The 27,891-nt window shown below is 46.0% G+C and overlaps 1 protein-coding gene across 1 annotated transcript in view; it reads right to left on the bottom strand.

Moving 5' to 3' along the window:
• LOC123753543 (carbonic anhydrase-related protein 10-like) overlaps positions 1–27,428 on the bottom strand; it is a 279,994-nt gene extending 252,566 nt beyond the window's left edge. The window contains exon 1 of the mRNA XM_069331362.1: positions 27,205–27,428. Within this exon, the coding sequence (XP_069187463.1) occupies positions 27,205–27,303 (99 nt within the window). The 5' untranslated portion in view covers positions 27,304–27,428. The remainder of the gene's footprint in view (positions 1–27,204) is intronic.
• Between the last annotated feature and the right edge of the window lie 463 nt (positions 27,429–27,891).

Here is a 27,891-nt window from a genome sequence, read left to right as displayed (position 1 = left end):
GCTGACTCCATACACAGCTTCAAATGTAGATATGATAGAGCCCAGTAGGCTCAGGAATCTGTACACCAGTTGATTGACAGTTGAGAGGCGGGACCAAAGAGACAAAGCTCAACCCCCGCAAGCACAATTAGGTGAGTACAATAAGGAGAGGCGAGTAAACACTACAGGGGCCGGAGGCTGACTGGACAGCACGCTGGACGCGTGATCCTGTGGTCTCGGGTTCGATTCCCGGCGCCGGCGAGAAACAATGGGGAGAGTTTCTTTCACTCTGATCTCCCTGTTACCTAGCAGTAAATTGGTACCTGGCAGTTAGTCAGCTGTCACGGGCTGCTTCCTGGTGTGTGTGTGTGTGTGTGTGTGTGTGTGTGTGTGTGTGTGTGTGTGTGTGTGTGTGTGTGTGTGTGTGTGTGTGTGTGTGTGTGTGTGTGTGTGTGTGTGTGTGTGTGTGTGTGGTGTGGAAAAAAAGGTAGTTAGTAACCGTTGAGTGACAGATGAGAGGCGGGCCGAAAGAGCAGAGCTCAACCCCCGCAAGCACAACTAGGTGAATACAACTAGGCGAATAAATTTAGGCGTCGTCAGCAAACATTAGGAGAAATGGTTATAGACTCATTCCTCTCAATGTTTGCTGACGACGCCAAAATTATGAGAAGGATTAAGACAGAGGAGAACTACTTGAGGCTTCAAGAAGACCTTGACAAACTGAAGGAATGGTCGAACAAGTGGTTGTTGGAGTTTAACCCAACCAAATGTAATGAAATGAAAATAGGTGTAAGGAGCAGGAGACCAGATACATGGTATCATTTGGGAGATTAAATACTTCAAGAGTCAAAGAGAGAGAAAGACCTGGGCTTGATATCACGCCTGACCTGTCTCCTGAACCGCATATCAAGAGGATAGCATCAGCGGCATATGCCCGGTTGGCCAACATAAGAATGACCTTTCGAAACTTGTGTAAGGAATCATTCAGTACATTATATACCAAATGTCAGACCAATCCTGGAGTATGCGGCGCCAGCATAGAGTCCATATCTATTCAAGCATAAGACTAAGCTGGAAAAGGTTCAAAGGTTTGCCACCAGACTAGTACCCGATCTATGGGGTATGAGCTACGAGGAGAGACTACGGGATTTAAACCTTACGTCACTGGGAGACAAGAGTTAGGAGGGGACATGCTCACCACATAAAAGATTCTCAGAGAAATTGATAGGGTAGATAAAGACATAACACCAGGAGCACACGCACAAGGGGACACAGGTGAAAATTGAGTGCCCAAATTAGCCATTGAGACATTAGAAAGAATTTTTTCAGTGTCCGAGTAGTAGACAAATGGAATGCATTAAGACGTGGTGTGGTGGAGGCTGACTCCATACACAGTTTCAAGTGTAGATATGATAGAGCCCGATAGGCTCAGGAGCCTGTACATCAGTTGATTGACAGTTGAGAGGCGGAACCAAAGAGCCAGAGCTCAACCCCGCAAGCACAACTAGGTAGGAACACGCACACACACACACACACACACACACACACAGAATTTAGAGCATGAAATACCTCTAGGGGCCAGTGACCATTGTGTCCTAGTCTTTGACTACATGATGGAATTCAAACTTATGACCATGGGACAAGAGATCTGAGAAAGGAGAGTTGACTACAGGAAAGGGGACGATAAGAGGATAAAGGACTATCTGGGTGAAGTGCAGTGGGAGGAAGAAATTAGAGGAAAAACAGTCCAAGACATGATGGACCTAGTCATACAGAAATGCCAGGAGGCCGAAGAGAGATTTATACCAACAGTAAAGGGAAAAAATAAGAAGGAATATAATAACCCATGGTTTAATAGACAGTGTCAGGAAGCAAAAATGGCCAGAAGACGGGAGTGGAGGAAGTACAGAAGACAAAGAACAGAGGACAACAGGATCAGATGCAACAGAGCTAGGAACGATTACATTAACATAAGACGAACATCGGAAAGGGACTATGAGAACGATATTGCAATCAAAGCGAAAAAACAACCTAAGTTACTACACAGTCATATAAGAAGAAAAATGTCGGTGAACGACCAAGTGACAAGACTAAGGAAGACAGAGGGGGCATATACTGAAAGTGACAAGGAAATCTGCGAGGCACTGAATGCCAGTTTCCATGGAGTGTTCACTACCGAGCCTGAGCAGCTCCCATTGTTGGAAGGGGTTACCCTAGATGAAAGACTATCAGATATAGAGGTGACAGCAGAGGAGGTAATGAAACAGTTGACAACTCTAGATGCAACTAAAGCAGTTGGACCAGACAAAGTATCACCGTGGATACTAAAAGAAGCAGCACAGGCCCTCAGCGTGCCTCTGGCAATGATCTTTAATGAGTCACTTATGTCAGGAGAATTGCCCAGTTGCTGGAAGAAGGCAAATGTCGTGCTGATCTTCAAGAAAGGTGATAGGGAGGAGGCACTTAACTATAGACCTGTATCACTGACAAGCATCCCCTGTAAAATACTGGAAAGAATAATTAGGCTACGACTGGTTGCACACCTGGAGAACATAAGGTTTTTGAACAAACATCAACATGGGTTCTGGACAGGGAAATCGTGCCTAACAAACTTTCTGGAATTCTATGATAAAATAACGAGGATAAGACAGGACAGAGATGGTTGGGCAGACTGCATATTTCTGGACTGCCAAAAATCCTTTGATACAGTATCGCACATGAGACTGCTGTTCAAGCTCGAGAGGCAGGCGGGGGTGGGGTGAAAGGTCCTAGCATGGATAAGGAACTACCTAACAGGAAGGAGCCAAAGAGTTACGGTAAGGGGCGAGAAGTCGGACTGGCGAACAGTAACAAGTGGAGTACCACAAGGATCGGTGCTGGGACCAATTCTATTTCTTGTATATGTTAACGACATGTTTACAGGCGCAGAGTCCTACATGTCGATGTTTGCGGATGACGCAAAGTTGATGAGAAGAGTTGTGACAGATGAGGATTGCAGGATCCTCCAAGAGGACCTGAACAGGTTGCAGAGATGGTCAGAGAAATGGCTACTGGAATTCAACACGAGCAAATGTAAAGTTATGGAAATGGGACTAGGAGATAGGAGACCAAAGGGACAGTACACAATGAAGGGGAACAGCCTACCTGTGACGACGCGTGAAAGAGACCTGGGGGTGGACGTAACACCTAATCTATCTCCTGAGGCACATATAAATAGGATAACGACAGCAGCGTACTCTACACTGGCAAAAGTTAGAACATCATTCAGAAACCTAAGTGAGGAGGCATTTAGGGCGCTTTACACTGCCTATGTGAGGCCAGTCTTAGAGTATGCCGCCTCATCATGGAGTCCCCATCTGAAGAAGCATATAATGAAACTGGAAAAGGTTCAGAGATTTGCAATGAGACTCGTCCCAGAGCTACGATGGATGGGGTATGAGGAGCGCCTGAGGGAACTGTGCCTTACGACACTAGAAAGAAGACGGGAGAGGGGGTCATGATAGGAACGTATAAGATACTCAGAGGGATTGACAGAGTGGTCATAGACGAAATGTTCACACGGAATAGTAACAGAACGAGGGGACATGGATGGAAGCTTGAAACTCAGATGAGTCACAGAGATGTTAGGAAGTTTTCTTTTAGCGTGAGAGTAGTGGGAAAATGAAATGCACTTCAGGAACAGGTTGTGGAAGCAAATACTATTCATAATTTTAAAACCAGGTATGATAGGGAAATGGAACAGGAGTCAATGCTGTAACCAACCGATGCTCGAAAGGCGGGATCCATGAGTCAATGCTCGATCCTGCAGACACAACTAGGTGAGTAGAACTAGGTGAGTATACACACACACACACACACACACACACACACACACACACACACACACACACACACACACACACACACACACAAATGCAAGGTTATGAGGACACTAGGTGGAGCAAGAAGACCTCATTTTCAGTATAAGATGAAGGGAAAGCAACGTCTAACTTCTGAAAAAGATAAAAAGACTTAATAGTGAACATAAATGGAGATCCACCACCAGAGGAACACATCAGCATAATAACCACGATAACATATGCTACACTGGCCAACGACTAGTTATCCTTCAGACACCTGGTCGAGGATCCAATCCGAGCTCTGTAGACAACCTTCGTGAGACCTATTACCGAGTATGCTCCCCCAGGATGGACCCCCTACCTAAAGAAGCAGAGAAGAAAACTACAAAACAGTCCAAATTTATGCAAAATGGCTCGTTCGTCAGGTAAGGGGACTGAACTATGATGATAGACAGAGGGAACTGGAACACGACTGATGGAAAGAAGGAATAGAGCGGACATGATAACGACGTACAGGTTATTGAAGGGGCTTGACAAAGTACTAGTGAAGGCAATTATCGATTTAAGGAATAACAGATCGTGAGGACATAATTTGAAAGAGAGAGAGAGAGAGAGAGAGAGAGAGAGAGAGAGAGAGAGAGAGAGAGAGAGAGAGAGAGAGAGAGAGAGAGAGAGAGAGAGAGAGAGAGAGAGAGAGAGAGAGAGAGAGAGAGAGATACGCACAGAGACAGAGAAAGAGAGAAACAGATAGACTGACAAGGTTATAGTAAAATGAATAAATACGTAGTTCTGGAGGCTTAGCAGCTGTGAGCACTTCCCATTAAAAAGCCAATTAGAATAGTAAACAAGCCCATAACATTTATTTTAAGAATTGCATTTGTAATTAATCTTCAAATTACGCGACTAAACACCCGATTTAAACAAAGTCGCAACAGCAAATATTTTCACAGCCGTAAAACTTATTTAAAATTACTAATTACCAATCAAGGAGCGACCCTAACTTGAGTTTATGTATGTGTCAACATTTTATATTACTTTGAATCACCTTGGGTAATTTGAGTCACCTTATGTCACTATGAATCACTTAATGTTACTTATAATCAACTTGTATTACTTTGAATCACCTTATGTTACTTTGAATCACTTAATGTTACTTATAATCAACTTGTGTTACTTTGAATCACCTTATGTTACTTTTCTTTCACCTTATGCAATAAATTCCGCTAATAAAAAATACTCGTAAAGCTACAGTTGAACGTATGCTTGAAGCAGAGTTCCATGAGTTGGAGACCTGGGGGTGTTGATCATGCTGGGGAGACCTGGGGGTGTTGATCATGCTGGGGAGACCTGGGGGTGTGGATCATGCTGGGGAGACCTGGGGGTGTTGATCATGCTGGGGAGACCTGGGGGTGTTGATCATGCTGGGGAGACCTGGGGGTGTTGATCATGCTGGGGTGGCCTGGGGGTGTTGATCATGCTGGGGAGACCTGGGGGTGTCGATCATGCTGGGGAGACCTGGGGGTGTGGATCATGCTGGGGAGACCTGGGGGTGTTGATCATGCTGGGGAGACCTGGGGGTGTTGATCATGCTGGGGAGACCTGGGGGTGTTGATCATGCTGGGGTGGCCTGGGGGTGTTGATCATGCTGGGCAGACCTGGGGGTGTTGATCATGCTGGGGAGACCTGGGGGTGTGGATCATGCTGGGCAGACCTGGGGGTGTTGATCATGCTGGGGAGACCTGGGGGTGTGGATCATGCTGGGCAGACCTGGGGGTGTTGATCATGCTGGGGAGACCTGGGGGTGTGGATCATGCTGGGCAGACCTGGGGGTGTTGATCATGCTGGGGAGACCTGGGGGTGTCGATCATGCTGGGGAGTCCTGGGGGTGTCGATCATGCTGGGGAGACCTGGGGGTGTTGATCATGCTGGGGAGTCCTGGGGGTGTCGATCATGCTGGGGAGACCTGGGGGTGTGGATCATGCTGGGGAGACCTGGGGGTGTCGATCATGCTGGGGAGACCTGGGGGTGTTGATCATGCTGGGGAGTCCTGGGGGTGTCGATCATGCTGGGGAGACCTGGGGGTGTGGATCATGCTGGGCAGACCTGGGGGTGTTGATCATGCTGGGGAGACCTGGGGGTGTTGATCATGCTGGGCAGACCTGGGGGGTGTTGATCATGCTGGGGAGTCCTGGGGGTGTTGATCATGCTGGGGAGACCTGGGGGTGTTGATCATGCTGGGGAGACCTGGGGGTGTTGATCATGCTGGGGAGTCCTGGGGGTGTCGATCATGCTGGGGAGACCTGGGGGTGTCGATCATGCTGGGGAGTCCTGGGGGTGTCGATCATGCTGGGGAGTCCTGGGGGTGTCGATCATGCTGGGGAGACCTGGGGGTGTTGATCATGCTGGGGAGACCTGGTGGTGTTGATCATGCTGGGGAGACCTGGGGGTGTTGATCATGCTGGGGAGACCTGGGGGTGTTGATCATGCTGGGGAGACCTGGGGGTGTCGATCATGCTGGGGAGACCTGGGGGTGTGGATCATGCTGGGGAGACCTGGGGGTGTTGATCATGCTGGGGAGACCTGGGGGTGTGGATCATGCTGGGCAGACCTGGGGGTGTTGATCATGCTGGGGGAGACCTGGGGGTGTTGATCATGCTGGGCAGACCTGGGGGTGTTGATCATGCTGGGGAGACCTGGGGGTGTTGATCATGCTGGGGAGACCTGGGGGTGTTGATCATGCTGGGGAGACCTGGGGGTGTTGATCATGCTGGGGAGTCCTGGGGGTGTCGATCATGCTGGGGAGACCTGGGGGTGTGGATCATGCTGGGGTGGCCTGGGGGTGTGGATCATGCTGGGGAGTCCTGGGGGTGTTGATCATGCTGGGGAGACCTGGGGGTGTTGATCATACTGGGGAGTCCTGGGGGTGTTGATCATACTGTGGAGTCCTGGGGGGTGTCGATCATGCTGGGGAGTCCTGGGGGTGTCGATCATGCTGGGGTGGCCTGGGGGTGTTGATCATACTGTGGAGTCCTGGGGGTGTTGATCATGCTGGGCAGACCTGGGGGTGTTGATCATGCTGGGGAGTCCTGGGGGTGTTGATCATGCTGGGGAGACCTGGGGGTGTTGGTCATGCTGGGGAGTCCTGGGGGTGTTGATCATGCTGGGGAGTCCTGGGGGTGTTGATCATGCTGGGGAGACCTGGGGGTGTGGATCATGCTGGGGAGACCTGGGGGTGTGGATCATGCTGGGGAGACCTGGGGGTGTGGATCATGCTGGGGAGACCTGGGGGTGTTGATCATGCTGGGGAGACCTGGGGGTGTTGATCATGCTGGGGTGGCCTGGGGGTGTTGATCATGCTGGGGAGACCTGGGGGTGTTGATCATGCTGGGGTGGCCTGGGGGGTGTTGATCATGCTGGGGAGACCTGGGGGTGTTGATCATGCTGGGGAGACCTGGGGGTGTGGATCAAGAAAGAATAAAATATCGCAGGGCAGCGCTATCATACAAAATAGATTATGCAAATCGTGATGAATCTTAACGGCAATGAAAATCTAAGAGGCGCCATTTATCAACATTAAAGAATGTGCGCTCGTCTGCGTTCAGCCGGATAACAGAGCTAGAGCTCGGCCGGATGAGTGAGTGATAGTCTAGCTGAACGAATGTGTTAATGGTTTCTTGGATGAAAGAATGAGATCGGAAATGGATTGGAACGCAATAAGTGTCTTAATACTGTGTTTGAGATAGCCAGACAGAAGGAAAATGTGATGGCAAGATCAGATTCTGAGTGAGAGAATCTGATCATTTTTGACCCGAGAAGGATTCGAACCCGGTCAGCCAGGGCCTCCATGTCCATTATCTTTCAGGGGTCAAGAGTTTGTTGAGGCACGTCGGCCTGGGGACCATTCACGCTTAACACACACATGTTACTCTCGTGGCTCAGCATGTGGAAGTGATTTGATGAAATATCTGCACCCAAAATGGTCACGAGCGCTGTCGGGTATTGGGGTTAAAGGTCAGGCGACGTTCGACTACTTTTGTACAGTCAATGCTGAGTTGTTATACTACTGAACACGCCAATTGTTGTTGTTTAAGACTCGCTACCCGGAACAAAAAGCTCAAAGTAGTACGGACTATGGTGAGCCCGTCGGACACGCCAAGGGAAATGGGGTCCCTGCTACTGACCAGGTTCGAACGGGTTCGAATCCTTCTAGTGTCAATCGTTTACACTAGAATATATATATATATATATATATATATATATATATATATATATATATATATATATATATATATATATATATATATATATATATATATATATATATATATATATATATATGCACAGACTACCCTATTCCAGTAGCTGAAGTTTATAACTTTTTAGACACTCAACCCACCAGGGGACTCGAACACTGGCCAACAAGGTGGCAGTTGCATGCTGTATCCACTACGCTATACTTCAAAGCCATAAAAGAGGTAGGAATTCTGGGGTATTTAACCAACCAGAATTCCAATCCTCTCCCAGGCGATGAGATAGTGTGGGACCTCGGATGCTCTTTCATCGGTTCCTGTTATATGGGAAAACTCAGTGCCAAATGCTTAATGCACAGACTACCCTATTCCAGTAGCTGAAGTTTATAACTTTTTAGACACTCAACCCACCAGGGGACTCGAACACTGGCCAACAAGGTGGCAGTTGCATGCTGTATCCACTACGCTATACTTCAAAGCCATAAAAGAGGTAGGAATTCTGGGGTATTTAACCAACCAGAATTCCAATCCTCTCCCAGGCGATGAGATAGTGTGGGACCTCGGATGCTCTTTCATCGGTTCCTGTTATATGGGAAAACTCAGTGCCAAATGCTTAATGCACAGACTACCCTATTCCAGTAGCTGAAGTTTATAACTTTTTAGACACTCAACCCACCAGGGGACTCGAACACTGGCCAACAAGGTGGCAGTTGCATGCTGTATCCACTACGCTATACTTCAAAGCCATAAAAGAGGTAGGAATTCTGGGGTATTTAACCAACCAGAATTCCAATCCTCTCCCAGGCGATGAGATAGTGTGGGACCTCGGATGCTCTTTCATCGGTTCCTGTTATATGGGAAAACTCAGTGCCAAATGCTTAATGCACAGACTACCCTATTCCAGTAGCTGAAGTTTATAACTTTTTAGACACTCAACCCACCAGGGGACTCGAACACTGGCCAACAAGGTGGCAGTTGCATGCTGTATCCACTACGCTATACTTCAAAGCCATAAAAGAGGTAGGAATTCTGGGGTATTTAACCAACCAGAATTCCAATCCTCTCCCAGGCGATGAGATAGTGTGGGACCTCGGATGCTCTTTCATCGGTTCCTGTTATATGGGAAAACTCAGTGCCAAATGCTTAATGCACAGACTACCCTATTCCAGTAGCTGAAGTTTATAACTTTTTAGACACTCAACCCACCAGGGGACTCGAACACTGGCCAACAAGGTGGCAGTTGCATGCTGTATCCACTACGCTATACTTCAAAGCCATAAAAGAGGTAGGAATTCTGGGGTATTTAACCAACCAGAATTCCAATCCTCTCCCAGGCGATGAGATAGTGTGGGACCTCGGATGCTCTTTCATCGGTTCCTGTTATATGGGAAAACTCAGTGCCAAATGCTTAATGCACAGACTACCCTATTCCAGTAGCTGAAGTTTATAACTTTTTAGACACTCAACCCACCAGGGGACTCGAACACTGGCCAACAAGGTGGCAGTTGCATGCTGTATCCACTACGCTATACTTCAAAGCCATAAAAGAGGTAGGAATTCTGGGGTATTTAACCAACCAGAATTCCAATCCTCTCCCAGGCGATGAGATAGTGTGGGACCTCGGATGCTCTTTCATCGGTTCCTGTTATATGGGAAAACTCAGTGCCAAATGCTTAATGCACAGACTACCCTATTCCAGTAGCTGAAGTTTATAACTTTTTAGACACTCAACCCACCAGGGGACTCGAACACTGGCCAACAAGGTGGCAGTTGCATGCTGTATCCACTACGCTATACTTCAAAGCCATAAAAGAGGTAGGAATTCTGGGGTATTTAACCAACCAGAATTCCAATCCTCTCCCAGGCGATGAGATAGTGTGGGACCTCGGATGCTCTTTCATCGGTTCCTGTTATATGGGAAAACTCAGTGCCAAATGCTTAATGCACTGACTACCCTATTCCAGTAGCTGAAGTTTATAACTTTTTAGACACTCAACCCACCAGGGGACTCGAACACTGGCCAACAAGGTGGCAGTTGCATGCTGTATCCACTACGCTATACTTCAAAGCCATAAAAGAGGTAGGAATTCTGGGGTATTTAACCAACCAGAATTCCAATCCTCTCCCAGGCGATGAGATAGTGTGGGACCTCGGATGCTCTTTCATCGGTTCCTGTTATATGGGAAAACTCAGTGCCAAATGCTTAATGCACAGACTACCCTATTCCAGTAGCTGAAGTTTATAACTTTTTAGACACTCAACCCACCAGGGGACTCGAACACTGGCCAACAAGGTGGCAGTTGCATGCTGTATCCACTACGCTATACTTCAAAGCCATAAAAGAGGTAGGAATTCTGGGGTATTTAACCAACCAGAATTCCAATCCTCTCCCAGGCGATGAGATAGTGTGGGACCTCGGATGCTCTTTCATCGGTTCCTGTTATATGGGAAAACTCAGTGCCAAATGCTTAATGCACAGACTACCCTATTCCAGTAGCTGAAGTTTATAACTTTTTAGACACTCAACCCACCAGGGGACTCGAACACTGGCCAACAAGGTGGCAGTTGCATGCTGTATCCACTACGCTATACTTCAAAGCCATAAAAGAGGTAGCATTTGGCACTGAGTTTTCCCATATAACAGGAACCGATGAAAGAGCATCCGAGGTCCCACACTATCTCATCGCCTGGGAGAGGATTGGAATTCTGGTTGGTTAAATACCCCAGAATTCCTACCTCTTTTATGGCTTTGAAGTATAGCGTAGTGGATACAGCATGCAACTGCCACCTTGTTGGCCAGTGTTCGAGTCCCCTGGTGGGTTGAGTGTCTAAAAAGTTATAAACTTCAGCTACTGGAATAGGGTAGTCTGTGCATTAAGCATTTGGCACTGAGTTTTCCCATATAACAGGAACCGATGAAAGAGCATCCGAGGTCCCACACTATCTCATCGCCTGGGAGAGGATTGGAATTCTGGTTGGTTAAATACCCCAGAATTCCTACCTCTTTTATGGCTTTGAAGTATAGCGTAGTGGATACAGCATGCAACTGCCACCTTGTTGGCCAGTGTTCGAGTCCCCTGGTGGGTTGAGTGTCTAAAAAGTTATAAACTTCAGCTACTGGAATAGGGTAGTCTGTGCATTAAGCATTTGGCACTGAGTTTTCCCATATAACAGGAACCGATGAAAGAGCATCCGAGGTCCCACACTATCTCATCGCCTGGGAGAGGATTGGAATTCTGGTTGGTTAAATACCCCAGAATTCCTACCTCTTTTATGGCTTTGAAGTATAGCGTAGTGGATACAGCATGCAACTGCCACCTTGTTGGCCAGTGTTCGAGTCCCCTGGTGGGTTGAGTGTCTAAAAAGTTATAAACTTCAGCTACTGGAATAGGGTAGTCTGTGCATTAAGCATTTGGCACTGAGTTTTCCCATATAACAGGAACCGATGAAAGAGCATCCGAGGTCCCACACTATCTCATCGCCTGGGAGAGGATTGGAATTCTGGTTGGTTAAATACCCCAGAATTCCTACCTCTTTTATGGCTTTGAAGTATAGCGTAGTGGATACAGCATGCAACTGCCACCTTGTTGGCCAGTGTTCGAGTCCCCTGGTGGGTTGAGTGTCTAAAAAGTTATAAACTTCAGCTACTGGAATAGGGTAGTCTGTGCATTAAGCATTTGGCACTGAGTTTTCCCATATAACAGGAACCGATGAAAGAGCATCCGAGGTCCCACACTATCTCATCGCCTGGGAGAGGATTGGAATTCTGGTTGGTTAAATACCCCAGAATTCCTACCTCTTTTATGGCTTTGAAGTATAGCGTAGTGGATACAGCATGCAACTGCCACCTTGTTGGCCAGTGTTCGAGTCCCCTGGTGGGTTGAGTGTCTAAAAAGTTATAAACTTCAGCTACTGGAATAGGGTAGTCTGTGCATTAAGCATTTGGCACTGAGTTTTCCCATATAACAGGAACCGATGAAAGAGCATCCGAGGTCCCACACTATCTCATCGCCTGGGAGAGGATTGGAATTCTGGTTGGTTAAATACCCCAGAATTCCTACCTCTTTTATGGCTTTGAAGTATAGCGTAGTGGATACAGCATGCAACTGCCACCTTGTTGGCCAGTGTTCGAGTCCCCTGGTGGGTTGAGTGTCTAAAAAGTTATAAACTTCAGCTACTGGAATAGGGTAGTCTGTGCATTAAGCATTTGGCACTGAGTTTTCCCATATAACAGGAACCGATGAAAGAGCATCCGAGGTCCCACACTATCTCATCGCCTGGGAGAGGATTGGAATTCTGGTTGGTTAAATACCCCAGAATTCCTACCTCTTTTATGGCTTTGAAGTATAGCGTAGTGGATACAGCATGCAACTGCCACCTTGTTGGCCAGTGTTCGAGTCCCCTGGTGGGTTGAGTGTCTAAAAAGTTATAAACTTCAGCTACTGGAATAGGGTAGTCTGTGCATTAAGCATTTGGCACTGAGTTTTCCCATATAACAGGAACCGATGAAAGAGCATCCGAGGTCCCACACTATCTCATCGCCTGGGAGAGGATTGGAATTCTGGTTGGTTAAATACCCCAGAATTCCTACCTCTTTTATGGCTTTGAAGTATAGCGTAGTGGATACAGCATGCAACTGCCACCTTGTTGGCCAGTGTTCGAGTCCCCTGGTGGGTTGAGTGTCTAAAAAGTTATAAACTTCAGCTACTGGAATAGGGTAGTCTGTGCATTAAGCATTTGGCACTGAGTTTTCCCATATAACAGGAACCGATGAAAGAGCATCCGAGGTCCCACACTATCTCATCGCCTGGGAGAGGATTGGAATTCTGGTTGGTTAAATACCCCAGAATTCCTACCTCTTTTATGGCTTTGAAGTATAGCGTAGTGGATACAGCATGCAACTGCCACCTTGTTGGCCAGTGTTCGAGTCCCCTGGTGGGTTGAGTGTCTAAAAAGTTATAAACTTCAGCTACTGGAATAGGGTAGTCTGTGCATTAAGCATTTGGCACTGAGTTTTCCCATATAACAGGAACCGATGAAAGAGCATCCGAGGTCCCACACTATCTCATCGCCTGGGAGAGGATTGGAATTCTGGTTGGTTAAATACCCCAGAATTCCTACCTCTTTTATGGCTTTGAAGTATAGCGTAGTGGATACAGCATGCAACTGCCACCTTGTTGGCCAGTGTTCGAGTCCCCTGGTGGGTTGAGTGTCTAAAAAGTTATAAACTTCAGCTACTGGAATAGGGTAGTCTGTGCATTAAGCATTTGGCACTGAGTTTTCCCATATAACAGGAACCGATGAAAGAGCATCCGAGGTCCCACACTATCTCATCGCCTGGGAGAGGATTGGAATTCTGGTTGGTTAAATACCCCAGAATTCCTACCTCTTTTATGGCTTTGAAGTATAGCGTAGTGGATACAGCATGCAACTGCCACCTTGTTGGCCAGTGTTCGAGTCCCCTGGTGGGTTGAGTGTCTAAAAAGTTATAAACTTCAGCTACTGGAATAGGGTAGTCTGTGCATTAAGCATTTGGCACTGAGTTTTCCCATATAACAGGAACCGATGAAAGAGCATCCGAGGTCCCACACTATCTCATCGCCTGGGAGAGGATTGGAATTCTGGTTGGTTAAATACCCCAGAATTCCTACCTCTTTTATGGCTTTGAAGTATAGCGTAGTGGATACAGCATGCAACTGCCACCTTGTTGGCCAGTGTTCGAGTCCCCTGGTGGGTTGAGTGTCTAAAAAGTTATAAACTTCAGCTACTGGAATAGGGTAGTCTGTGCATTAAGCATTTGGCACTGAGTTTTCCCATATAACAGGAACCGATGAAAGAGCATCCGAGGTCCCACACTATCTCATCGCCTGGGAGAGGATTGGAATTCTGGTTGGTTAAATACCCCAGAATTCCTACCTCTTTTATGGCTTTGAAGTATAGCGTAGTGGATACAGCATGCAACTGCCACCTTGTTGGCCAGTGTTCGAGTCCCCTGGTGGGTTGAGTGTCTAAAAAGTTATAAACTTCAGCTACTGGAATAGGGTAGTCTGTGCATTAAGCATTTGGCACTGAGTTTTCCCATATAACAGGAACCGATGAAAGAGCATCCGAGGTCCCACACTATCTCATCGCCTGGGAGAGGATTGGAATTCTGGTTGGTTAAATACCCCAGAATTCCTACCTCTTTTATGGCTTTGAAGTATAGCGTAGTGGATACAGCATGCAACTGCCACCTTGTTGGCCAGTGTTCGAGTCCCCTGGTGGGTTGAGTGTCTAAAAAGTTATAAACTTCAGCTACTGGAATAGGGTAGTCTGTGCATTAAGCATTTGGCACTGAGTTTTCCCATATAACAGGAACCGATGAAAGAGCATCCGAGGTCCCACACTATCTCATCGCCTGGGAGAGGATTGGAATTCTGGTTGGTTAAATACCCCAGAATTCCTACCTCTTTTATGGCTTTGAAGTATAGCGTAGTGGATACAGCATGCAACTGCCACCTTGTTGGCCAGTGTTCGAGTCCCCTGGTGGGTTGAGTGTCTAAAAAGTTATAAACTTCAGCTACTGGAATAGGGTAGTCTGTGCATTAAGCATTTGGCACTGAGTTTTCCCATATAACAGGAACCGATGAAAGAGCATCCGAGGTCCCACACTATCTCATCGCCTGGGAGAGGATTGGAATTCTGGTTGGTTAAATACCCCAGAATTCCTACCTCTTTTATGGCTTTGAAGTATAGCGTAGTGGATACAGCATGCAACTGCCACCTTGTTGGCCAGTGTTCGAGTCCCCTGGTGGGTTGAGTGTCTAAAAAGTTATAAACTTCAGCTACTGGAATAGGGTAGTCTGTGCATTAAGCATTTGGCACTGAGTTTTCCCATATAACAGGAACCGATGAAAGAGCATCCGAGGTCCCACACTATCTCATCGCCTGGGAGAGGATTGGAATTCTGGTTGGTTAAATACCCCAGAATTCCTACCTCTTTTATGGCTTTGAAGTATAGCGTAGTGGATACAGCATGCAACTGCCACCTTGTTGGCCAGTGTTCGAGTCCCCTGGTGGGTTGAGTGTCTAAAAAGTTATAAACTTCAGCTACTGGAATAGGGTAGTCTGTGCATTAAGCATTTGGCACTGAGTTTTCCCATATAACAGGAACCGATGAAAGAGCATCCGAGGTCCCACACTATCTCATCGCCTGGGAGAGGATTGGAATTCTGGTTGGTTAAATACCCCAGAATTCCTACCTCTTTTATGGCTTTGAAGTATAGCGTAGTGGATACAGCATGCAACTGCCACCTTGTTGGCCAGTGTTCGAGTCCCCTGGTGGGTTGAGTGTCTAAAAAGTTATAAACTTCAGCTACTGGAATAGGGTAGTCTGTGCATTAAGCATTTGGCACTGAGTTTTCCCATATAACAGGAACCGATGAAAGAGCATCCGAGGTCCCACACTATCTCATCGCCTGGGAGAGGATTGGAATTCTGGTTGGTTAAATACCCCAGAATTCCTACCTCTTTTATGGCTTTGAAGTATAGCGTAGTGGATACAGCATGCAACTGCCACCTTGTTGGCCAGTGTTCGAGTCCCCTGGTGGGTTGAGTGTCTAAAAAGTTATATATATATATATATATATATATATATATATATATATATATATATATATATATATATATATATATATATATATATATATATATATAAATATATATATATAAATATATATATATATATATATATATATATATATATATATATATATATATATATATATATATATATATATATATATATATGCGAGCAAGCCTGAATAGTCCCCAGCCATATGTGAAACTGAAAACTCCACACCCCAGAAGTGACTCGAACCCTTACTGCCAGGAACACTATGCAACTGGTGTACAGGAGACCTTAACTGCTCGACCATCACGACCGGACAAAAGATGATGGTACCCGCGACTATTTCCCCATCATCCCGCCGGCGGTCTGATGGTAATCTTGGGCATAGTACTTTATCAAATCACCTCATTTTGGGGGGAAACACACGCTGTAATCTCCGAAAGTTCTTCACCGGCTGCTTTGAAATTTTGACACAACATTGCATTTAAATACGTGTGTGTTTTTATATATCTACTATATAGATGCCACAGCTGTGATAGGTAAGAACGTGCTTCTTTATAAAAACAGCGCCATCTGTTGCACATAAGAGCACCAGAAGCTCTACTAAATATATTAAGATTCCATTTCAGTGTTTCCGATTGCATTGATGAATTAAATTTTCATAGATTTCGATTAATTTTAATTTTGATTTAATTATTTTGTGTGACATTGCGTTGGAATTGAACTGTGTTGTTTACCATACCGTTCATTTCGTGAGTATTAGTATAGATGCCACACCTGTGACAGGTACAACCAAGCATTTTTAGGAAAAACAGCGCCATCTGTTGCACATAAGCGCAACACACCTTAAACTATATATGTTATGATTCCATTTCAGTGTTTCCGATTGCATTAATAAATTGAATTTTCATTGATTTCTATATTTTTCTCATTTTGATTAAATTATTTTGTATGGCACTGCGTTGGAATTGAGCTGTGTTGTTTACCATGTCGTTCATTTCTTCTGTTTAGTTTAGTTTTTTATTTTTTAATTGTTTTTCAATTCGTTATTTAACTGTTTTTCTTATGTTTCATTGATGGGAACATCAGATCATTTGGGAATGAATTGGACGAGAGAGTGGGGAATGATGGGGAAGACGAGGGGATGGGAGTGGAGGAATTATGGGGAGGACGAGGGGACAGGGGAGGGGGTAATGGTGGGGAGGACGAGGGGATGGAGGAATTGGAGATGGTGGGGACGAGAGGATGGGGGGAATGTAGATTGGGGAGGGGAGGACAAGGGGACAGAGGAGTGGGGGATTGAGGGGAGGAAGAGGAGACAGGGGAGGGGGGAACGGTAAGGAGGACAAGGGGACGAGGTAGTGGGAGATGGTGGGGAGGACGAGGGGATGGTGGAGTGGTGAGATGGAGGGGAGGACGAGGGGATGCGAGAGTGAGGAATAGTTGGGAATAGTATATAGATGCCACCCCTGTGACAGGTAAAAACAATTGTTTTTGAAAATCAGTGCCATCTGTTGCACATAATAGCAACATGCACGCTATACTAAATATGTCACGAATTCCATTTCAATGTTTTCGATTTCATTGATAAATTTCATCTTCATAGATTTCGATATATTATGTTTTTTACTGAAATATTTTATGTGACATTGTGTTGGAATTGAGCTGTGTTGTTTACCATACTGTTCCTTTTGTAAGTATAAGTATAGATGCCACACCTGTGACAGGTAAAACTATGCTTTTCTTGAAAAACAGCGCCATCTGTTGCATGTAAGAGCAACACAAATGTTATACTAAATATCTTACAATTCCATTTCAATGTTTCTGAGTGCATTGATAAATTGAATTTTCATAGATTTTGATTTATTTTCATTTTGCTTTAATTATTTTGCGCATTGCGTTGGAATTGAGCTGTGTCGCATACCATACCGTTCATTTCGTGTGTATAGTTTATTTTTTTTTAATATTTTCATTTAATTTTTTAACTGTATTTCTTATATTTCAGTGATGGGAACATCAGATCACTTGATGTTCCAAATTTTCTGATGGGAACATCAGACCATTTGGGAAGGCATTGGACGAGGAAGTGGGGAATGTTGGGGATGACGAGGGGACGGAAGTGAGAGATGGTGGGGAGGATGAGGGGACAAGGAAGGGGGTAATGGTGGGGTAGGACGAGGGAGTTTGGGATGGTGGGGACGAGGGAATTGGGGAGTGTGGCATGGTGGGAAGGCCGAGGAGACGGGTGAGGGGGGAATGGTGGGGAGGACTGGGGACAGGGAAGGTTGGTGTGGCCGGGTACTGCTAGTATATATATAATATATATATATATATATATATATATATATATATATATATATATATATATATATATATATATATATATATATATATATATATATATATATATATATATATATATAACTATTTTGGTAGCAGTCTTTCTTGCAAAGAGATGTTGCAGAATATGAACGAAAGGGTAAGATTAATGATTCTAACACGAATCATTCCTAACCTACCCTAACCTAAGCCACTAATTTATGTTCTTAACTGAATATAAAAATATTTATGCAAATAAACCAATTAGAAAAATAAATTATAATCACTAAAATCAGCCTGCCTGTTAGGCAAAGAGGGCTTTGCATACTAGGCCAAGCTCTGCGTTCTGGCTATTAAGTACGACATAAATATACACATGCACATGTAAACTTGCCTCTTCTTCATTAAAAGGGTAAAATAGCTGTTATGGAATCTAGTGTGTTATTAAACACTTAACAACTGATAGTGATTAAGATGGTTTTATAATCCCAAGTTTTAGTTAAACACATATTTTACATAATTGATGCATTACATAGTCGATCGTAGGTACAAGTCCAGTTTATCATCACTTGTTCCATTATAGCTTTCAAGTACCTTGTGATGATTTTGGGGCTCAACGTTCCCTCGGCCCGGTCCCAGACCTAACGGAAAGTATTCAGATAATATTTGCACAGTTGAGCACATGTCAACCCAGGGGAGGGGGTTAAAGTCAGTCAATATGGGACATTCTATAAAATAATTTTCAAGGGAATGTATGTTTTCTCTTGAAACCCAGGCGTATTATGGCAATTTAATATGACATTACCGAGTTCTTGCTCTCTTAGTTCTACGAAGAAATTTCCCTTCACTGTATTCATTAATGCTACAGCTTTCACGACTCTGTGAATTTCTAAGAGCAGTATGATTTTCCACAGATATTCGTTTAGGTATTGTTCCTTCTAATGAAACACCCATGTTAATTTCTAATACTGGACTACTACAGACTGTCTTTTCAAGCATATCAACAGTATCATGCTTTGAGATGCCAACATGTGATGATATCCAAAGGAATTTAATTTCAAATCCATTTTAGGTTGCAGCTAAAACATTCGAATATCACTGACCATATTGTGGGTGTTACTACTATGTGCGTTCAACGCCAGCGGTGCACTCGGCGAGCCACGGTATATAACTCCACTCCTGGGAGGAAGGGAGAGAGAGGAGAGAGGGAGTGAGCGGTCGTAGAGAGGGTGCGAAACGCCGTACAGAGGGAGTGAGAGGCCGTAGGGAAGGTGTGAAAGGTCGTAGGGAGGGAGTGAGAGGTCGTAGGGAGGGAGTGAGAGGTCGTAGGGAAGGTATGAAAGGTCGTAGGGAGGGAGTGAGAGGTCGTAGTGAGGGAGTGAGAGGTCGTAGAGAGGGTGTGAAAGGTGTAGAGTGGAAGGGATGAAAGTCGTAACATTTCATCGCTAACGTTATTATGTCATAAGGTTAAGGTGCCTTTGTCTTTTACCAATTCAGTGGCAAGGTATAGGCCTACAAGTTCGGTATGAGTCGTACTGACCTAGTCATTGACGCGCTTCACTGCTATATATACAAAAGATTGATTAACTATATTAGACTCACTTCCGGTACATCTTACGCCTTGTTCTACAAAGTCGTCGGTGTAGCACTGATTCACAGTCGTGCTGGTGGTAGACACTGGTTGTTAGTGCTCTAGGTGGGACCATAGTTCTCCTGGTGGTAGACTCTCCCGAGGTGACATATATCTAGGCTCGACACTTTTGCAAAATTTTTAAGATCGCTACCCAGTTGCCATATATTCCATATATGTGTAGCCACGCTGATGCCACATGTCTTGGTAACCACTTTTCTGCCATATCTCATGGGCGCCGCCTTGCTGCCTAAACCAGTTCCATAATTGCTATTATTTAAGACCCCAGAATCAAAATTGCTGTGTTCGTGCCTAGCTAACATCTGTCTTATAGGTAATTGTAGTTTATTCCTGCAGTTGACTCCGGACGGACGAAGCTGTAATGCAGGTAAGTGAGGGTTAGGCATTTTGCCCACGGTTGAAAATATCTACAGACGATCACCACCCGCCAAACACACACCGGAACTTCGACGTTGGTACAACGTTCGTACAAGTTTTAACACCTCCTAACCAGTTATAACAACCAATATAGCAAGTTGTAACAACGTTCTAATACGTCATAAACACGTTAAGCCAAGATGTAACAACTTTATTACAAGTTGTAACAAGTGGAAAATAGAGATAGTTTCTGTTTGTGTTTCCAGGGCATCTCTTTCCTTGATATTTTCCTGGAGTGTGTGTGTGTGTGTGTGTGTGTGTGTGTGTGTGTGTGTTTGTGTGTGTGTGTGTGTGTGTGTGTGTGTGTGTGTGTGTGTGTGTGTGTGTGTGTGTGTGTGTGTGTGTGTGTGTTGATGTGTTGCAACGGTGTTTCCACCTCGCTTGGATTCCGCTCTGTCTCGGACTGTATCTCAGAACTTGAAATCATAATTTAAATCACTTCAATTCCAATCGCATTAAAATCATAAGTGTGTACTGTTTGATCGATGTAATTTAGAAATTATCAAGGGTTATAACCTTACAACATCCGGGCATTGTACAGTCTTAAGGTAACTACCCTGGAAACACAAACCGAAACTGTCTCTATTTTCCGCTTGTTACAACTTGTAATAAAGTTGTTACATCTTGGCTTAACGAGTTTATGACGTATTAGAACGTTGTTACAACTTGCTATATTGTTTGTTATAACTGGTTAGGAGGTGTTAAAACTTGTACGAACGTTGTACCAACGTCGTAGTTTCTGTGTGTGTTTGGCGGGTAGCGGCACTGTTCCCGTCGCCCCCAAGAACAGCGAGTTTCACTCGACCAGTCCGGTGTTGACACCCAATAATCTCTCTATATAATATATTGGTCCACGAATTGTGTGTTTGATTCTTACTTGTTTTTGAACGATGGAAGAGTGGATATAACCCCTGGTTGTATCCTCCACCACTGGTTGTATCTTCCACCACTGGTTGTATCCTCCACCACTGGTTGTATCCTCCACCACTGGTTGTATCCTCCACCACTGGTTGTATCCTCCACCATTGGTTGTATCCTCCACCACTGGTTGTACCCTCCACCACTGGTTGTACCCTCCACCACTGGTTGTATCCTCCACCACTGGTTGTATCCTCCACCACTGGTTGTATCCTCCACCACTGGTTGTATCCTCCACCACTGGTTGTATCCTCCACCACTGGTTGTATCCTCCACCACTGGTTGTATCCTCCACCACTGGTTGTATCCTCCACCACTGGTTGTACCCTCCACCACTGGTTGTACCCTCCACCACTGGTTGTATCCTACACCACTGGTTGTATCCTCCACCACTGGTTGTATCCTCCACCACTGGTTGTATCCTCCACCCCTGGTTGTATCCTCCACCACTGGTTGTATCCTCCACCACTGGTTGTATCCTCCACCCCTGGTTGTATCCTCCACCACTGGTTGTATCCTCCACCACTGGTTGTATCCTCCACCCCTGGTTGTATCCTCCACCACTGGTTGTATCCTCCACCCCTGGTTGTATCCTCCACCACTGGTTGTATCCTCCACCACTGGTTGTATCCTCCACCCCTGGTTGTATCCTCCACCACTGGTTGTATCCTCCACCCCTGGTTGTATCCTCCACCACTGGTTGTATCCTCCACCACTGGTTGTATCCTCCACCCCTGGTTGTATCCTCCACCACTGGTTGTATCCTCCACCACTGGTTGTATCCTCCACCCCTGGTTGTATCCTCCACCACTGGTTGTATCCTCCACCACTGGTTGTACCCACCACTGGTTGTACCCTCCACCACTGGTTGTATCCTCCACCACTGGCTGTACCCTCCACCCCTGGTTGTATCCTCCACCACTGGTTGTATCCTCCACCACTGGTTGTATCCTCCACCACTGGTTGTACCCTCCACCACTGGTTGTACCCTCCACCACTGGTTGTATCCTCCACCACTGGTTGTACCCTCCACCACTGGTTGTATCCTACACCACTGGTTGTATCCTCCACCACTGGTTGTATCCTACACCACTGGTTGTACCCTCCACCACTGGTTGTATCCTACACCACTGGTTGTATCCTACACCACTGGTTGTACCCTCCACCACTGGTTGTATCCTCCACCACTGGTTGTACCCTCCACCACTGGTTGCATCCTCCACCACTGGTTGTATCCTACACCACTGGTTGTATCCTCCACCCCTGGTTGTATCCTCCACCACTGGTTGTATCCTCCACCACTGGTTGTATCCTCCACCCCTGGTTGTATCCTCCACCACTGGTTGTATCCTCCACCACTGGTTGTACCCACCACTGGTTGTACCCTCCACCACTGGTTGTATCCTCCACCACTGGTTGTACCCTCCACCCCTGGTTGTATCCTCCACCACTGGTTGTATCCTCCACCACTGGTTGTATCCTCCACCACTGGTTGTACCCTCCACCACTGGTTGTACCCTCCACCACTGGTTGTATCCTCCACCACTGGTTGTACCCTCCACCACTGGTTGTATCCTACACCACTGGTTGTATCCTCCACCACTGGTTGTATCCTCCACCACTGGTTGTACCCTCCACCACTGGTTGTATCCTACACCACTGGTTGTATCCTACACCACTGGTTGTACCCTCCACCACTGGTTGTATCCTCCACCACTGGTTGTACCCTCCACCACTGGTTGTATCCTCCACCACTGGTTGTATCCTACACCACTGGTTGTATCCTCCACCACTGGTTGTATCCTCCACCACTGGTTGTATCCTCCACCACTGGTTGTATCCTCCACCACTGGTTGTATCCTCCACCACTGGTTGTATCCTCCACCACTGGTTGTACCCTCCACCACTGGTTGTATCCTCCACCACTGGTTGTACCCTCCACCACTGGTTGTATCCACCACCACTGGTTGTACCCTCCACCACTGGTTGTACCCTCCACCACTGGTTGTATCCTACACCACTGGTTGTACCCTCCACCACTGGTTGTATCCTCCACCACTGGTTGTACCCTCCACCACTGGGTAAACTCATTATCACTGCACTCGCCAACACGAGATGTATTCGCCATCTCTGGATGTACTGACCATCACTTTGTGTATTCATCAACACTGGTTGTACTCATCAACACTGGTTGTACTCACCCCAAAACCTAGAAGCATGTATCCACTACTGCTGATAAAGGTGCGTATACACCACCACTGGTAAAAGTATACATCACCACTGGGAAAAGTATACACCACCACCACTGGTAAAAGTATACACCACCACCACTGGTCAAAGTATACACCACCACTGGTAAAAGTATACACCACCACCACTGTTCAAAGTATACACCACCACTGGTAAAAGTATACACCACCACTGGTAAAAGTATACACCAACACCACTGGTAAAGGTATACATCACCATTGGTAAAGTATTCACCACCACTGGTAAAAGTATACACCACCACCACTGGTCAAATTATACACCACCACTGGTAAAAGTATACACCACCACTGGTAAAAGTATACACCACCACTGGTAAAAGTATACACCACCACCACTGGTCAAAGTATACACCACCACTGGTAAAAGTATACACCACCACCACTGGTCAAAGTATACACCACCACTGGTAAAAGTATACACCACCACTGGTAAAAGTATACACCACCACCACTGGTCAAAGTATACACCACCACTGGTAAAAGTATACACCACCACTGGTAAAAGTATACACCACCACTGGTAAAAGTATACACCACCACCACTGGTCAAAGTATACACCACCACTGGTAAAAGTATACACCACCACCACTGGTCAAAGTATACACCACCACTGGTAAAAGTATACACACCACCACTGGAAAAGGTTATCACCATCCCTGGCCTACACAGTAAACTGGTAGAGGTATCCACTACAACAAACATTATAAATGACAAATCAAATAATTTTGGAAATATGCTTCGTGTAAGTGTACTTGTTATACTGAAGGATAACCTACATAGAAGCTATGTGTACTGACACACATACTGAAGCATAACCTACACAACAATCATGTGTACCTATACACATACTGAAGCATAACCTACACAACAATCATGTGTACCTATACACATACTGAAGCATAACCTACACAACAATCATGTGTACCTATACACATACTGAAGTATAACCTACACAACAATCATGTGTACCTATACACATACTGAAGTATAACCTACACAGCAACCATGTGTACCTATACACATACTGAAGTATAACCTACACAGCAACCATGTGTACCTATACACATACTGAAGTATAACCTACACAACAATCATGTGTACCTATACACATACTGAAGTATAACCTACACAGCAACCATGTGTACCTATACACATACTGAAGTATAACCTACACAGCAACCATGTGTACCTATACACATACTGAAGTATAACCTACACAACAATCATGTGTACCTATACACATACTGAAGTATAACCTACACAACAACCATGTGTACCTATACACATATTTTACAGAGTACTCCCGTCCTGGGGGTGATGTTATATCGTATCTTCCTCAAGCGCCGAATTATCATAGCTGCCCAACAGGAAGCCTGTCATAGCTGCCCAACAGGATAGTTATGATAGCTGCCCATCAGGATAGTTATGATAGCTGCCCAACAAGAAGCCTGTCATCGCTACCCATCAGGATAGTTATGAAAGCTGCCAATCAGGATAGTTATCATAGTTGCCCATAAGGATAGTTATGATAGCTGCCCAACAAGAAGCCTGTCATAGCTGACTATCAGGATAGTTATGATACCTGCCCAACAGGAAGCCTGTCATAGCTGCCCATCAGGATAGTTATGATAGCTGCCTAACAGGAAGCCTGTCAATGCTGCCCATCAGGATAGTTATGATAGCTGCCCAACAGGAAGCCTGTCATAGCTGCCCAACAGGATAGTTATCATAGCTGCCCATCAGGATAGTTATGATACCTGCCCATCAGGATAGTTATGATAGCTGCCCAACAGGAAGCCTGTCATAGCTGCCCAACAGGATAGTTATCATAGTTGCCCATCAGGATAGTTATGATACCTGCCCATCAGGATAGTTATGATAGCTGCCCAACAGGAAGCCTATCATAGCTGCCCATCAGGATAGTTATGATAGCTGCCCAACAGGAAGCCTATCATAGCTGCCCATCAGGATAGTTATGATAGCTGCCCAACAGGAAGCCTATCATAGCTGCCCATCAGGATAGTTATGATAGCTGCCCAACAGGAAGCCTATCATAGCTGACCATCAGGATAGTTATGATAGCTGCCCAACAGGAAGCCTATCATAGCTGCCCATCAGGATAGTTATGATAGCTGCCCAACAGGAAGCCTATCATAGCTGACCATCAGGATAGTTATGATAGCTGCCCAACAGGAAGCCTGTCATCGCTACCCATCAGGATAGTTATGATAGCTGCCCAACAGGAAGCCTATCATAGCTGCCCATCAGGATAGTTATGATAGCTGCCCAACAGGAAGCCTATCATAGCTGACCATCAGGATAGTTATGATAGCTGCCCAACAGGAAGCCTGTCATCGCTACCCATCAGGATAGTTATGATAGCTGCCAATCAGGATAGTTATCATAGTTGCCCATCAGGATAGTTATCATAGCTGCCTCTCTGGAACAGATATGTACCCACAATATGGTCTGAAGTATTCAGTGTTAGGCATATATGCCCGTAAGAATATTTACGGAAATTTCTTAGTTCCTTGTATGACCCAATCAGACTGCAGTACCCAGAGTGCCCATTACCGCGTATGGAGAACACCATTACGTTTCAGGGCATTAACAATTTTAGCCATTACATTACCATACAACGAACGAGCATTTGAACATTAGTTAAAATTTTTGGCTATCTTTTCCATGACCAGAATTTCTGCTACAGAAAAAGTATTCGAAAATGGGACTATGATAATTGCTGTATTTTAAGCTGTATAATCTTATGTGTACCTTAATGTATTTTTTTTGTATCACAGTACACAGAATACAACGTTAACTTGAACAGCAACTTGAAGCTGCGGACTCACTGGCTTGCAGGCGCTCAGCAATGCTTAACTAAGTGCCACTCAAGTGTGACCTTCATTAAGTCAACTAGTTGAAGATTATAATTATATATGAAAACTCCATGAAGATGCTGAATTGATGTCCACAACCCTCCCCCCCCCCCCCACCTGCCGCCCCTCCCAGTTGAACCTTCCCCCTTCCCAGGAGTCCACAGCCCCTTCCCATCTGTCCACAGCCCCCTCCCTGCTGTCCACAGCCCTCTCCCTGCTGTCCACAGCCCCCTCCCTGCTGTCCACAGCCCCCTCCCTGCTGTCCACAGCCCCCTCCCTGCTGTCCACAGCCCCCTCCCAGCTGTCCACAGCCCCCTCCCTGCTGGCCACAGCCCCCTCCCTGCTGTCCACAGCCCCCTCCCTGCTGGCCACAGCCCCCTCCCTGCTGTCCACAGCCCCCTCCCTGCTGTCCACAGCCCCCTCCCTGCTGTCCACAGCCCCCTCCCTGCTGTCCACAGCCCTCTCCCTGCTGTCCACAGCCCCCTCCCAGCTGTCCACAGCCCCCTCCCTGCTGTCCACAGCCCCCTCCCAGCTGTCCACAGCCCCCTCCCTGCTGGCCACAGCCCCCTCCCTGCTGTCCACAGCCCCCTCCCAGCTGTCCACAGCCCCCTCCCTGCTGGCCACAGCCCCCTCCCATCTGTCCACAGCCCCCTCCCAGCTGTCCACAGCCCCCTCCCTGCTGGCCACAGCCCCCTCCCATCTGTCCACAGCCCCCTCCCTGCTGTCCACAGCCCCCTCCCAGCTGTCCACAGCCCCCTCCCTGCTGGCCACAGCCCCCTCCCATCTGTCCACAGCCCCCTCCCAGCTGTCCACAGCCCCCTCCCTGCTGGCCACAGCCCCCTCCCATCTGTCCACAGCCCCCTCCCAGCTGTCCACAGCCCCCTCCCTGCTGTCCACAGCCCCCTCCCTGCTGTCCACAGCCCCCTCCCATCTGTCCACAGCCCCCTCCCTGCTGGCCACAGCCCCCTCCCTGCTGTCCACAGCCCCCTCCCTCCCAGCAGCGACCCAACATGGAGTCCTGCCCCCCCCCCCCAAGCCTCCCTCGGCTAGGCAGACAACAGGTGGACCAACTGACCTTATGCTTGTCGATGTGTATGTGGCGGAGGTGGGGGTCATAGACAAGTTTATCAGGCTCTATGTTGATGGGTGACTGGCGGCGACCTCTCTCGCACATGTTCCAGTTAGGGTTGATTAGCCCCCAGAAGTCCGGACCTGCGGCCAGAGAGTAAGAGTTCACGCTGTTAAGAGCTTCGCTGTTATAACATTAAAGGCTGACCTAATATATTGTGAAAGTTATATAATAAAAATATATTTTAATTTTAATAAATATCCTAAAACGATTTGTAAGAGACAATGACTACTTGCAATTTAAGTAACAATTAACAAATTAAATATGCCACGATATTTACTATAACATAAGTTCATGTGTTATTAAACAGACTAATATCAATTTGCACAAATCTATAATAATTAAGAATCACACGTATAACGAGAAGATATAATTTTTTTTTTTTTTTTTTTTTTTTTTTTTTTTTTTTTTTTTGAGATATATACAAGAGTTGTTACATTCTTGTACAGCCACTAGTACGCGTAGCGTTTCAGGCAAGTCCTTAATCCTACGGTCCCTGGAATACGATCCCCCGCCGCGAAGAATCGTTTAAAATTAACATTTAAACATTTTAAACATTTTCAAAATTTAACATTTTAACATTTTAAACATTTTAAAAATTTAACATTTTAACATTTTAAAATTAACATCAAT

The sequence above is a fragment of the Procambarus clarkii genome, chromosome 25 (genome assembly GCF_040958095.1).
Source record: "Procambarus clarkii isolate CNS0578487 chromosome 25, FALCON_Pclarkii_2.0, whole genome shotgun sequence".
NCBI lineage: Eukaryota > Metazoa > Arthropoda > Malacostraca > Decapoda > Cambaridae > Procambarus > Procambarus clarkii.
The sequence above is the reverse complement of the archived record's forward strand: the minus strand, read 5'-3'. Positions and strand labels throughout refer to the sequence as shown.